Source organism: Bombus terrestris, chromosome 10, assembly GCF_910591885.1.
Source record: "Bombus terrestris chromosome 10, iyBomTerr1.2, whole genome shotgun sequence".
Taxonomy (NCBI): domain Eukaryota; kingdom Metazoa; phylum Arthropoda; class Insecta; order Hymenoptera; family Apidae; genus Bombus; species Bombus terrestris.
Window position 1 is genome coordinate 13,730,945 of NC_063278.1, and position 15,711 is coordinate 13,746,655.

Consider the following 15,711-nt stretch of genomic DNA (forward strand, 5'->3'; position numbering starts at 1 on the left):
TCTGCTCGCGTTTATCATTTTTTTTCTTTTCTTTTCTTTTTGTACGCTTTTCTTCGTTTCTTTCAGGCGATCCGACAGAAGCTGGTACAGTCGGAAAGAGCAGAAAGTTGGAGGGCAGTTGACGAACGACTGCGTTGGCACGCGGTGCTTTCGCATTTCAATACGAATATTGGCTGCCGGTATCAAGGTCAAGCGACGACGATAGCTTCGATCGAAGTTATTGAAGTAGTCGTAAGCGACGACACTTCGAAATACACGAATTACATCGGTTAGATCGTCGCCTACAGCATGCAAGTACGGACGTGTTGGATAAGGATCGCGAAGTAAGTCGCTGTGGAGCATCGGTGATCGCAAACCGCTTAAGATAATACTGTGTAGTTTGATTATACGTTGACGATCGATACAAGTGTCTCGGCGAATCCCGTGCTACCAAACATGAAAAGATAACACAGTGGAGCGAATCGTCTTTGGAAAAATCTTAGACTTTGAAACAAAATTTCTCTCCGGCATTCTTAACATTCGTAGTTGCACGTAATTAACGATCAAACGATAGTATAGTCGTATTGTTGGAACCGGTTAATATTTCGTTGAATAATTTTTATGTGAACTAACAGTTTTATTCAGTTACGTCGTTTAGCCTTATATTCGGCCGAATAATCAGTTTCGACTTACTCCGCAGGAGAACCATGAGGTTCATAACAGCCATCGCCGGGTATTTCCTGATCTTCGTTCTCCCAGATATCGAAGCACACGTAAGCAATCGCTCCTTATTTTATTTTATCCTTATAAAATATGTAAGTACGATTCTTCTAGATGATTTTATACACGCACGTATGAAAAACGGTTTTAAATATCGTAAAGCGTTTCGGTGAGATAGTTTCGCTTTTTAATAAGCCGAAGAGTTAAAAATAAGTGAATAGTTAGCGAGTACACGCTTATGTTGGTTGGCTTTGTTTTAAAGCTATAATCGCTTTCCGTGTTTCTCTAATAGACGTTTCAGTGTAAAACACATTAGTTTCTACGAGTAATTGCGAGCCAGTTGAGTTATTTACAAATAATGTCTTTAAATGTCTCAAATTATTTACTAATATTTTCTTAGCGCGTTATATGAGCTTCTGGTGATTGTTATCAAAATGAAATATCCCCAAAGATTCGTAAATTCGACTTTTATCAAGAGGATAATAATATTAATAAGAAACTAGATGAGACTAAAACACATGCATTGAATTTACAATATTTACAAGTTCTGTGAAATAATCGTTTTATGTAGAATGTTCTATATTTCAGAAATATTTTAAATATGTAAGAAATTTCTCAAGATATTTAAACGTAATATGCAATGCCTTATGCCTTATCTTTAATAGACATAAATATCACAAAGATACAAAAGATTTAGTAAGCTAAGTTAACTTCAATAAAGAAGATAGTTATTATCTATGCAGAAAGAAGTAGTAGCTAATGAAAATTTAAAAAGAAACGATAGATAGGATATAAAATGAGAATGTCTTTAAAAAATAATATTACTGTCATCTATCTTCAGCGTCGTTCTTTATCTTAAAGATCAACTGTTAGGATAAACAAAACAAAAATGCACATGTCAAATTGAAATACCTTCCTTCTGTTCCGGACGGTATAAAGATAAAGATATATATGTTTCATAATGTATTTCAGGCAGTAAAAATACCACAATAAATGTTACACTTGAAAATCATTTACAGTTGGAGATCAAACGGAGTATAGACCTGAACGACGTTTACGTGCCCAAAGTAAGCCAACGCAGATTACCAACAGAAGTAGTGCCGACCAGCTATCACCTGGAACTTCAACCTTTTATCGGGAATGACAAATTCAAAGGTCGAGTTAAGATCAATGTCACTTGGATAGATACCAGTGATATAATTGTTTTAAATGCTCATCCACATCTTGCAATTACGAAATACGATGTTAGGATCACGGAGGCATCGTTGGAAGAAAGGTAAGCGAATAAAATCGCATCATACTCTTCGCTATAATTGTAAATGACGTTATTTAAAAATGGACTCTATTTCGTTGAAAAATTCTTCTGGCTGGAAAAGCTAAACTTAAGAAGCTAAATTTTCTACCTGATCCCAAGACTGTCAATCCCTAACTCTCCGTGGAAAGAATACAAAATTCTACAATAAGATCCACTACGTTTTAAATTATGTAGTATATTTCATACGAAATTCGTTGAAGTCGCTCCCTTTCTTCTTTTTTTTTTCGCTGTTCCTGGATCTTTCTAGGGAAAGGAGAAAAATGGGTACACCATATTACTACCATGTTACGAGTTCTGTTATGCGTATGAGTTAAATATATATACCATTTATGTGAACCAACTTTTAGCCTCATATCTATGTTATCGTGGAAACAACAACTATACATATAATAGGATATTACTAGCAGGAAATATACGTAATATGAAATTATATAAATGAAATTTGAAAGAAAATGTATCTGGAAATGAGTAACACATACACATACATTATTTATTTATTTATTATTATATATATATATATTATATATACATTATACACATATAATGTATATAGACAGTTATAAATAACTATAATGTGAAATAAAATGAAATGAAAATGAAAATATACATAATGTGGTAATACATAAAAATACTGTAGAACTTCAATTATTATCCGACTAACGTGCTTAATTCGGATAATCGAATAATCTTATTTCCCATACGCAGATCATTTATTTTGAACTATTTCGTAGATGTTAACACGTAACAAAGGAACATAACTTCTTTACAATGATGTATCGACTTTTTTAGTTTCTCTCTATTCTCGTTTCCAAATCTTCCTCGTAACAAGGCATGCCTCTTTCCATCGATGTTCCCATAATAAACGATAATCCCTCTTTTGTTCTGATAATCGAGGTTCCATTCTATATTGACATCTGGATATTAATGAAATATCCTCACAAATATTACTAATTACTAAATTTAATTACTAATTACGTATTGGGAGAAAATACATGTATATATGTATATATAGTAAATATTTGCACACAATTAAATAAACTTTCACATAATTGAATGAAAATTTGTTGACTCTCTCGTATTTTGTTGCTCTCTAAGAGCAATTTGATTAATTGAAATTCCTCCTTAAGGCTAATATCTGATCATTAAAAAATTAAAGGGAAAAAGGCCTGCCACTGATGGCTGTAAACGTTGCGAGAGTCAGTCGTCGTTCTTCGTGGCCATCTAGCTACGCGATTCACCTGGAACAGATGTTAAAGAAAGGCACCAGCTGCGAAGTGGATCTCACCTTCACTGGAAATATCACCACCAACGATACCAGCGGTTTCTTCAAACACGAATATACCGACGCCAATGGACAAAAGCAGTAATTATAATTACAACGCGATAGACGTAAGATTAAAGAAAAAGAATTTACTGCCCGTCTTTTTCTCTAGTCCCTTCCTGGCTACCAACTTCAGATTGGACAACGCGCAAACTGTTTTTCCTTGTATGGATGAGCCTCCTTACAAAGCGACCTTCAAACTCAGCGTTCAGCGTCCGAAGAACATGACTGCTCGTTCAAACACTCCCCTGGAAAGTAGCATAGAAACGTAAGTAGTATGAAATATTCGTTGATTTTATTTGCGTGTATCATGTCGCTGCTTGGCGTTAACAGTGGCACGACTTCAAGAATGTAAGCTTTAGGGGAGAGACCTCTTAAAATTGAAATTTTTGAAAAGGTTAAAATAATATAGACCTTGCTATAATATAATAGCCCTGTGACGCAAAACTGATAAAATATGCGTTTTACATGATAAAAATAGAAATGTAATGTAGACCTTGCATTCGATAAATGCAAATTTTACACTTTTTAAATTATGTCGTTATCAGCACCAAGCAGAAGTACATAGACTGCGAATTTTTATGCTTTTGTGAGAAATTTTAAGATTCAAAAACGCACAAAATGCGAATAATAGGCGAAAATATGCAAAATATCTGAAGTGCACTTTCTCTAATATTTTCTTCCTAGGTTCCACCTTTTAATTATATTCGTTCCATAGATATCTACTGTCTAATCGCATCTGTTAAAATGCATTCTCTTAATTATGGTAAAATTTTATTCCAACAACAGATAACGAATAAAAATAAAGAATGAAATTTTATTCACCATTAATGAATAAATATCTAGTGGAACAATTATTTATTTAAATAAGAAGTTATTCGAGGAAGAAATTATTTGTGTGAGAATATATCTGGATAAAGATTTAATCGAATTTGGATAAAACTTATTTAGATAAAATTATATATTTTTTGTAAATATTTATGTGTTACATGGAGGATGGACATGGTACTGGACGTGAGATATCTTTCCAAGCTACATTGTCCATTTGTTGTAACATTGGCTTTTATAACTAACTTTTTCTTAGATAAAATACTACCTTAAAAAGTTTATCGTTGCTTATTAAATTATTTATTTGTTAAATTAGTAGTAAAAATCTGTATATATTTGTACAAAATTAAGTGGAAACAAACCTTTATTCGTATTATTATTCGAATAATTCTGCAATCGTTACTCAAATAAATACAGAAAGTAATTCGTTATGAATAACAAATAATTATTCACAGATATAATATTCGTCTGATATGAATTTATTCCGATCTTAAATAAATATCTACTCGAAACAATTCAAAGAATGCACAACTCTGACTATCTAAAATAAAACCATACATGTAAAGCAAAATATATTTGTCGTATTACAAATAGTAAGAATTTTGTTAGATATTTTGACATTAAAAATACATTCAGAATTTTTATTGCCGGGATATTAATAAAATATATTGAATCACAGCACGATTAACTCCTTGTCCTACAGAAACAAGAGACTCGTGGTAAGAAATTTGGGCCAAAAACAATAAGCACGAACCTGACTCGTAGTACTTCGTTCGGATCAAACGTAAACAATACAAGCCTGGCTCGTGTTACTTCATTCGGGATAAACGTAAACAACACGAGTCAGACTCGTGGTTCAGTTACTATCGATATTTTCTTACTTTAGTTACGTATAATTCTTCGTTATGTTCACACGTTTAGGTTATAATTCCCTAAAAGAATTAAACAACCCTTAATACCTATCATGTCAGTAAAAAAAAAATCTAATATTTATGACAATAGTGAGAAGTGTGTTACTATTACGGATAGTGATTCGATAGATCCTTCTGACAACGATAGTGATGGTAGCGATATTGTGTTTTCTATTATGTTTCATTGTTTCAAAAAATATTACGCATTTGAACGACGAGTTATCTCAAAACATTATTAATTTAAACTAAGTATTAATGTACAAATTATTACTGGTACATTATCCACTTTCAAATAATAAATCATTTTTCTCCACTAATAAATCGATCATAATTACTTGCCAGATATCTTAAAAAAATATTAGTTGTGCCCAAACGTGTTTATTATTTCACAATTCCTTTGATTTTGTGGAAATATACGTGTCATAAGACGCATACATCTTGCGCAAGATCGAACACACAGCTAAATGGTTCGACGCGTGACTGACTTTCTTGTTTCTTGTAACCCGAGCAATCCGGAGTTAACGGGTAGAACAAGGGGTTAACCGGTTATTTGATTATTTCTTACAGTCTAAGTATTCTTATCTTATAAGTATGTATGCCATAAGTATGTAAAAGCGTAATTCTATTACTAAAAAATATTCTCTTTGCCTAGGACCGATGAGCCGGATTTGGTCTGGGATCACTTTACCAAGACACCGCAAATGTCAACGTACCAATTAGCTTTGATAATATCGGACTTTGAGAGCATCTCGCCTACTCAGGAAATCAATGAAATGGATGGGAGAAAGCTCGAGATTAAAGTGTGGGGTCGAAAAGAATACTTGGACTCCCTAAAAAGCATACCCGACAAGGTTGTCTGGATCATGAACTATTTACAGGATTACTTCAACAGCTCGATTGTTTTACCAAAACTCGACTTGGTAGCCGTTCCTTCGTACGGTGCTACCAAAGCATCTGACAGTTGGGGCTTGATGTTCTTCAAGTATATATTATTTACTATACTTTTGTTAAGCATGCAAGATTTTATACCAATAACAAGGGAAAAATTACTATTCAAAAAGAATCAAAATTACTATTTAATCAATTACTATTTTATTACTAATTAAATTACTGTCTCATTACTATTTAATCATTAGATTATGAATGTTTATGCAAATGGATAAAGATTTGAATAGTACTTTGTTTCATGACTAGAAGATGTTAATCACGTCCATTTGTTTTACATATCTTGCATATTGGTTTAAGAACATGTACACAAAGCAGTGATTGACCAGAGTGTTACAAAATGTAAGAAGACAAAGTGTCACGAACTTTGACAGTGCATAGTATTCGTGATAATAAGTAAAAAATTTGTATTCTTTGCCAAAATATCATCATAAGTCATAAACCTTTTTATCATATATAAATAGTAAGATAGAAATATGTATTATCGACTCGTGAATCGTTATCTTTACTTGGATTTACATAGATATCCAGCTTTCATTTTTCCGGCACTTGTAAGTATCCTCTACTCACACTGTCTATACATGCTATTTTAAAAACACGTGGCTGACCTTGAATATGTCGGTAGGCTTGTCTACATGTTTCAAAACGATTTTTCATTATACTTTCCTTAAACCTCTCGCTACGATGCCCACGAAACTGAAGGTATTCTTGGCGCATAGATCAAAGCAGTTTTTGTTAATAGAATGTATGTATCTATGTGCATAAACATTAAAATATTTTATATGATTGATCATAAGTACTTTGAAATTGGTCCTTATATCTTTAAATGTTTTTACTTCATATTGAGTTCTCAAGATTTATAATTTCTTTTTTTTTTTTGACAACCTGTATATGTTTAACACTTCTCACATAATATTAATGGTATGTTTACTACGTTATTGGTATACATATTTTGCAGAATATTAATGACGAAGATATCGTATACACGGTATAAAGAAAAAAGTGTGAAAGAAAATTTGACGAAAAGTTTTTTGGGGAATTATTAAAGAAGTCTGTAAAACAATAATCAATAAACGTTATATGGAAAGGCAGATTGCTCGCGCGGTTCCAATTCGCAGAACTTGATATCACCGACTACCGAATCGTAGGATGCAGCATGGACCGTCTAGAATTTAAATAAGATTTGAATTTTGATAAGAATTAGACTCGCAGAATAACATGTCAAAAATTATCTGTAAAACTTGACTCTTTTTGTTCGTTTGTCAGTTTTATTCATAATTTGCTTTTAATATAACATGTATCGATAACTGTATCCCAGATTAATTACCAGCACCTGCTTACACGAACTAGCAATTGAAGCTGTGATACGCAAAATTATCTACGTTCGATTAGTGATATAAAATATCAATACCTTGTGCACCTTAAATAGGACCCGGTTAGTCTTTAATTAAATAAACGAATCTCAGTAATTATGTATACAATGTTATTATGAAAAAAAGATATACGAAAATAGAAATGACAAATTTGTCTACTTTGCATCTTGCGATTTAGCACCAACATTGTCATGTGAACGATAGAAATAACAAATCTCGATATGATATTGATAGCTTGACTTTGATTACAGGGAAAGTGAACTGAGTAGCCCGTCCATTTGGGACACAGCTTATGAATTAATTTATCAATGGATCGGTCAATATATCACACCATTCCGTTGGAGTGATGCACCTGTTAACAAAGCACTTAATTCATTCCTAGCTTCAATGACGACGGTGAACGTACGTATCATATTGCATGGACACGAAGATTAGCACGAAACTAGTTCAAAATGTAATATGTTTATTGCAGCTGAATCCGGACGAAATGGAAGGGAAATGGCCACTGACTATGCTATATTCCCTTTATTATGAATTTGCAAAGATTGAACCTTTCGGAAGGGTCGGTGGTATCAGAAACGAAGCTACATCGTCGAAAAGTATGTTTTAACTAAATTATCTTGTCCCCTTGGAGTTATACAAACAGTGCTACATAATAATTAGAAAGTATAATGTAATTGTACTTCATGCTCGAAGTTAATATAACAGAAGTTATGGTAATTTTTGTCATAATAGCTTCTCTGTTAATTATATCAATTTCTATTAGTCGAAAATATTTTCGAATACCATCCGAATAAATTACTTAATCTTTTCAAATATATTCTCCTAATACGCTCTAAAGTTAGTTAATTTTTGACACTACTATTTCCCGTAAATAAGGACATAATAGCTATATATTTACGTGTTCTCTTTTTACTGTAGAACTTTTTAAAATGAATTTCTGAAAACTTCCTTTCGTAGGATATCAAAGTTTGTCTATTAAAACTTAGAACACCTTACACAATTAAATCTTTGTAAATATAATTCTTACAAAGCATATGATCATAAATACGGAAGAAATTATACTTACAGGTTAAAAGACGATCGATATTCATGCATTGTATTGATTAATTATATCATTTCTGATAAATTATACATACAAAAAAATGTAAGATAATAATATATCAATAGAGTGGGAAAAATTTAAATGACTTAATAAGTTTCGATTTTTAATATCGATATTAACGTAACTATAGGAAATATTAAGTGTGTAACATTTATCAAACAGTTTGAAACGTCCACTAATTTTATACGGTATTGAAAGCAAATTAGCGTGTAATTAACTCAGCGAGTTCCTTCTAATTACATAAGACTAATTATGTCATTTTTTCTCCTTCTAGTGGAGCTGGTATTCCGGATGTTCAATTACACTCTCGGCAAAGATCTATTCCAGAAAGGCGTTAGAAATTTTATACAACAAAATTCGGAAGAGTAGTAATTGTTTTTATCAATTAGCCGGGAAGCAATTCTTAAATCCAAATTTTATAACTGGATTTTACTAATTTACATTATTATATTGGAATAATGACTATCGAAAAAATTATAATATTTTTTGATGCATTTATATATCTTATGAAAAAGGTTAAAATGGAAAATATTCTTATTACATTAAATAATTTTATATAATTTTGTATTTTTTATTATTTCTAAAATATATTCAGGTTATGATTTTATAAACATTTAAAACTAGCGTGGAAGTCGTTTTCTTTCTTACTTCGTGTTAATCTATATCTAACATTATCTAATCTTTTATTTAATTTAGGTAAAATTTTAAATTTTGCAAAACCAGAATGTTTTCTACAAATTTTTATTTTAAGACTTTCATGTACAAAATATACCCATGTAAAAATTGTTTAATTTTCAAAATGAGAGATAGGAAACACGTAAACTATAAAATTTGTATTTTATTCTCTCTTTTATTTCCAAATATCTTTCCGTTTCTGAACATACCAGAATAACGATAGCATTAATCATTTTCTCGTAAATTTTGTATTAGATATTCCGAACATTTATAGAAAACATTTTATCAAAGTATGAATCGTTTTCAGAAGCTTTGCTTCCCGGCTATTCTTCTCAACTTCATCCTTTGTTCAATTTTGTTCAACTGCTAAATATCATTTTTTCAGGAATCTACGAACCTTCTTTGCAGATGACATTTACAGCCGATTAAACGATGTTGCGGCTGAAATGGAGATTTTACCAAAAGGCTTGACAGTTAACTCAATCGCGGGTCCGTGGACCAATCGAGATAGAGTACCATTGGTCACTGTCATTCGCAATTATGAAACTCAAACAATTACACTTAGCCAAGTATGTATGCACGTTACGTTCTTAATCTTATCCAACAAAAACGCTGTTCACCTCAGGGACACGGTAAACGTAACGATGACATGATTTTCGCACGGATAAAGCATCAATGAAGAAGAAACGCAGTGCTGATTTTATTTGTGAGCATTTTGAGTAAAGTCGATTCTTTTCTTGCATAAGTAGCGACAATCTGTGAAAAGGTTGATCGAAACGAGAGACAGAATATGTACGTGATGATTGTTGTAAATATAATGTCAAAATGTAAATACTAACAAAGAAAAAGAAACTGAGGACCAAATCGAGCACAAAAGAAACTTTTTCATCCTATATCGATTTTATTTAGCTTCTAGAAAATAATAGAAGTTATCACGAACAGTCGATATTAGTTTTCATCTTTGTCAAAATTTAATCTGTTAGCCTATTTATATTACATAAATGTAAATTAATATTGTACAAAAAATGTAATATATAAATATACGTATTTAATATAGTTTTTCTATTTATGTTAGATGAAAATATTGGCACTATTAATATTTCAAAATTTGATGAAAAATATTTATTATATAATACAGTAATCAGGTTTTAAATTTTTATGAAATATTTATATTTTGAAATCATAGCTTGTTCAGTTAAATTCTTTTTTTTATTAAAAAGATTATTTCTCATACAAATGTGGATATAATCTAAGTCGGACGGATGTGCAATTTATAGTATAAACGCAGCTATACTATGACGAAACTTTGGCCTTGAAGACGGAAAAAATATTGCCCTGTCTTTAGAGAAACTATCTAAACGATCTCAGTGATGTATGATATAATTGAAATAAAAACTTTAGAGCTGATAACCTTTCCTTTGAAGTGCATTTGTATACTTTGTAGGTCGTTGTTGATTACGTTAGTATACATCTACATACTTAGTCCCTGAGGTTACATCGTTCAATTATCGCTAAAGAAACAGCAAAGCGAATAATTACAGTCCATGTATATGTATATGTATATGTACATATAGCATACTTGGCGTGATAATCATAATATGAGAATAATGCCAAAACTAAACTACTCACTTTCCATATTTTCTCTATAATAAGTACAATACAATATGTATATGTATATGTATATTGTATTTATTATATTTCTCTATAATAATATAATATGTATAACACAATACCATAAATTAAGATATTAAATTTAATTTTTTAAATTTATTCCTATTACTCTTCTTATTTCTTTAAACACAATTACATTTTTAAGGGAAAACTAACTTTTCTTTGTTTCAAATAATATTGTAATAATTATTATTGTTAATATTGTTCAATACATAAATTTTTTCTTATAATTGCTATTCCTTAGCTTTGTAGAGGTTCAGAAAGAAAATAGAACAATATAATACATTAAAGTTATTAAATATACAAAATTAATGTTTGTGTTACTATGTTTATAGAAAGTCTACCTCAGGGAAGCTCCACGAGCCTCCACTCCTAAAGTTTCTTATGAATGGGATATACCAGTAGTGATGATTTCCCAAGAAAAATTGAATATTCAAGAGTCTTATCTCCTATGGCTGACGAAAAGAAGTAAAATGAAGAATGTGACAAATATCGCTAACGAAAACCAGTTTATCATTGTCAATCCAGAGGAAATAGGTATGAGAATAATAACACAACTTAAAACAAAACAAAATGCTCACAAAATTGCTTAATCTTTAACTCAAGATGTCCATATTCTTCTCATTATCTACAAACATGTAGTTTCAGATTTCTTGGTATTTTATTAAATCATTATATTATAAAAATGAATCTTATATCTCTTTTTTGTTTAATGTAATTAATGTAAATTTCCCAAGCTTTTTTTTTACAATTGTATATAAATTAAATGAAATAAAAATTCAGATTTGCTTTCAAGAACGAGTAATAGTTAATTTTTATAATTAAGATTAACTGTAGTTAAAGATGAAAAGCCAGTAAAAGGGAAAGATGTACAGAACCTTTATTTTTAAAGCTTTTTTGTCAAAAAACAAAATGGAATGGAGTTACTTAGCTTCCTCAGCAATTGATTTACAATTCTATAGTATATAATATTAAATAGAGTAATTGATTATAGGTATGTTTCCGGTAAACTATGACTCCTGTAACTGGAAAATGTTATCACAATACTTGCAAAGTCCAGACCGAGAAAAGATTCCTGTTTTAACCAGAGCAAAACTCCTTCACGATTCTTGGAATTTAGCTTATTCTGGAGAACTATGCTTCAAAATTGCTTTAAATATGACTCTCTTTTTGAAAGAAGAAAGGAGTCACGTCGTATGGGAACCAGTCTTTATGATGATCGATCACGTTGGTAGACGTATCGAGGGATCTCATGTACACTCCAAATTTGAGGTAAATATTTTTTGTTTACGTTCATTCTTTAAAATATATATTTCAGAGGTACTTTTGTTATTTAACTGAAATATAGATAATTTGTTTATGTTCTTTTAAGTATATTTAATTGTATATATTTCTATATTAATTTTATATAATTTGTTAAAAGTGAAAAATGAAAAATATTCATTAATTTATCCTACATAAAGTTCCGGCTATTTAGGCACAACTACTATACCCGATATACTAAAATGACTGGTTTCAAACTTTTTGGTTTTACCATTACTTAAAATATGCAGGAATACTTTTGGAAAATTAATACTGACGTATATTAAAATAAGAACACGATTATATATTATATACAAATACTTATTTTCATAATCTCTTCTATTATAATCACATATCATGTAAAATTGAATTTACAATTCAAAAGACTTTGATTTTATAAATTTACAATTTTATAAATGTATTTATTTCTTAGAAATCATAAGTTTGCAGTCGAAATTTAATCTTCAATATTAAGTAATCTTCAATATTACTTTATTTTTTACTTTTTGATCAAAGAATGCGCAAATATTATTTGCTAAAATTTATTCTTCCTTATTGCATCTTTATGTTTCCTACACAAAACAAAATTTAAACATAAAATATTCATAAAGCTTATGAGGTAGTAAAATTATTATTATTTCAGGCATACATACGTACCTTGCTAAAACCTTTATATGAAGAACTCACTAGAACTGTAGAACCAAATGAACCGTCTTGGAAAACTCATATGCGTGGAATGGCGAAAAATTTCCTTTGTCGTGCTGGATACGAACCATGCGTTAACGAAGCAAGGGATCAGTACAAAAAGTGGCTGACTGATAAGGAACCGGATAAAGGAAATCCGTCCGTAACTTTGTCACCCTTACCTTTATATTTATAAGGCTTATAATTATTTCCATTATAAATATACAGTAATACACGTGGAAATGTATTGTTACTAATAGCATCAAAGCAGAAACTTATAAACCTCTGCAAGTTACTTACATAAAAATTTTAATTTAATGAGAAAATTTAATGCATGTGTGAGAATCAAAATTTCAGTATATAAAATAATACTAATACTAATATTACATCAATTGCAGTATATAAATGTTATTCTCTCTTACATATCATTTAGTACTTACAATTTTGCTAACTGGTTATATTACATTTTGTAGAGATTAAATTGTATTAACTGTTGTTACTGTTTCTTACTTCAGAGTTGCCAATGAATTTATTTGCCCAGTATTTAAGTGGGGTTCTGAAGAAGAATGGGAATTTGGACTTCAACGTGTTATAAATTTCCCTCAGAATAGTCCAGAAAGAAAACAAAATGAACGTACATATCTTTTGAAATCCTTAGCTGGTTGTCCAAAAGATACATATAAAATTGAAAGGTATCATCCATAATTTTATTCAATTAATTTATCAGAATGTATCAAGAATTAAATAGCTTTCAGTTTAAAAAGAAATTTTTATATAATCTTCATTAAAAAAATGTAAAATTCAATATTTGTTTTAGGCTTTCTATAAATGCTATTAATTGTTTTTAAATGAATACAGATTGATCTGTTAAACAAAATTGTATTGTAACTATAGTAACATAACTATATGTAACTATACATTAATATAATTAATATAATTTCTTGTTTCTAGTGAAAATTGAATAACAGCATCATGCCTTATATTTTCATTTATGTTGCAGATTATTAAATGTAACATTTCTTGATCAGAATGGAAATTTTACTGACTCAGACATCCACCTGATTTTTGTAACATTAAGTGGTGGAGCAGCTGGTTACACAACTCTCTTTAACTTTTTAACTGAAAACTGGGATACGGTGAAACAGAGATTTGAAGATAAAAAACATCTTTTGTATCGCATAGTAGAATCTGCAACTTCCTCGTTTAGCAATCAAAAGAGTTTGGATATAGTTCGTAAATTGTATGAAAGTCATTCAGAAGAATTTTTACCAGATCTTATAAACCAAAAACCTTACAAGATGGAAATAAGAGAATGGAGCAAAAAGAATCTTCCAGTGATTGATACTTGGCTTATGGAAAATTTGCCAAGAGAAGAATTGGAAGCCATTAAAGCTTATCCAGTTACCACTACTATGGCTCCTACCATGGAATAATTAGAAAAAATAAACTCATAATTGGAAATTGAACAAAAGTATTAACAATTTAGAAATGTAAAAAAGTTTTTTAATTTCTGGAGTATTTACAAGTTATATCATAAACCAGTAACACACTGCTTGGTTTAAAAATATAAATAACTTGTTGACTTCAGCAATAACATGCCTTCTAACAGGATGGCTTCTAGCAATAAGATTAAAAATTATTCTAATAATTATAAATACAACTATAATGTAAAATTGTTAAAAAAAATCGGATTTAATGATTTGATAATGATTATTAATAATTTGGATTTAATAATGTATCATTGTAATTTATATTTTCTTTATTTATTATAGGTACAAAGCTTCTATTAATGTATAATTGCTACTACATATGTATTTAAGTTTGAATAAATAATGCAATTACATAAATTATGAACAATCGAAGCTTGATTTTACAAATAATTTTTGTCTGAAAGAATAACATCATTTGCATTACCTTGATTATTGCTTAATTAAATAAAACTTTAATAACAACATGATTAGCATCTTAATTTTAATTTCTAGTTACAAAAAAATCAAAATTTCTGTTTATATTCTACTTATATCCTGCTTGTAAAATTAATGTTATATTACTTACAATAAATAAACTTATGAAAGTAAGTTGCTTCTTAAAAAATCTCACATTCACATAATGATCCAACATAAAATGAGAAGTATAGTTAATCAATTATTTGCTTTTGGTTTGAGAGATTTACATAATGAAATTATATATATCACATTCAATATTAAAGAAGTTTTCAGTTAATTTTGTATTCATATAAATTAAAGATAATTTTACCATTATAAGATTCTTGGGTAAATATAATTCTATGTTCATGTTTGAAACAAAGTAATAGCATAATTAATTTAAAAAATGAAATAAAATAATATTTGTTAAATGTTTACTTGTCACATACATAGGAATGTTAAGATAGAGTAAGCGAGTCATACGTTACCGTGTAAATGGATGCGATATGACAGTATAGAAAGAATTCTGCATAGAAGCGTTTTCTATCGAATGTGCATGCATTATTTTAAGTGAGAACACAAGAGTTCTTTATGTTACATTCATCTGTAATATAAAGATTCAAACCTACTATAATATTTTATAACATTGACTAAATACAAATGCAGGACAGATCTGACTTCATATGGAATTTCATGTATCGTGTTCTAAAATACCGACCTGGAACAAACTCAGTCTCTACTTTTCTTCTACGTTAAATATAGAAATTATATTTGTTGAATATACTAAATATTTATGAATATTATCATTAATGAATACTTTAAATTGATGAAATCATTAACAATTCATATTTTATAACATGGGTTTTGCAACTCACATTTTTTATAAAATAGTAAGTATCTAAAACTGTAAGATGGCAGCATATCATGTTTGCTCGAGATTGTTCGATATTATCCTAT

General features: G+C 29.7%; 2 protein-coding genes and 1 long non-coding RNA gene across 4 annotated transcripts in view; 2 read left to right on the plus strand and 1 right to left on the minus strand.

Moving 5' to 3' along the window:
• Positions 1-324, plus strand: part of LOC100646446 — a 53,009-nt gene extending 52,685 nt beyond the window's left edge. The window contains exon 5 of the mRNA XM_020867809.2: positions 67-324. Within this exon, the coding sequence (XP_020723468.2) occupies positions 67-273 (207 nt within the window). The 3' untranslated portion in view covers positions 274-324. The remainder of the gene's footprint in view (positions 1-66) is intronic.
• Positions 181-14,679, plus strand: LOC100646048 (aminopeptidase N). Its single transcript, XM_003402559.4, has 15 exons — positions 181-323; positions 680-752; positions 1,719-1,975; positions 3,171-3,377; positions 3,448-3,603; positions 5,727-6,056; positions 7,644-7,794; positions 7,865-7,991; positions 8,772-8,862; positions 9,558-9,741; positions 11,179-11,380; positions 11,838-12,115; positions 12,789-12,988; positions 13,345-13,521; positions 13,830-14,679. The coding sequence occupies exons 1-15, from the start codon at positions 289-291 to the stop codon at positions 14,260-14,262; spliced, it is 2,901 nt and encodes a 966-aa protein (XP_003402607.1). The 5' UTR covers positions 181-288; the 3' UTR covers positions 14,263-14,679.
• Positions 12,025-15,659, minus strand: LOC110120122. 2 transcript variants are annotated; one of them, XR_002308739.2, is made up of 3 exons: positions 15,473-15,659; positions 15,243-15,358; positions 12,025-13,693 (listed from the first exon to the last, which is right to left on the minus strand). It is a non-coding gene; the product is annotated as an uncharacterized LOC110120122 (long non-coding RNA). The 2 variants fall into 2 exon arrangements; XR_007225518.1 differs by lacking the exon at positions 15,473-15,659 and having other exon boundaries at positions 15,243-15,466.
• Positions 15,660-15,711: the final 52 nt, after the last annotated feature.

Coding starts and splice junctions, on each gene's coding strand:
- LOC100646048 (XM_003402559.4), top strand. CDS start 289: ATGCAAGTACGGACGTGTTGGATAAGGATCGCGAA. Junction 3,604..5,726: donor CTGGAAAGTAGCATAGAAAC/GTAAGTAGTATG, acceptor CTCTTTGCCTAG/GACCGATGAGCCGGATTTGG. Junction 11,381..11,837: donor TGTCAATCCAGAGGAAATAG/GTATGAGAATAA, acceptor AATTGATTATAG/GTATGTTTCCGGTAAACTAT.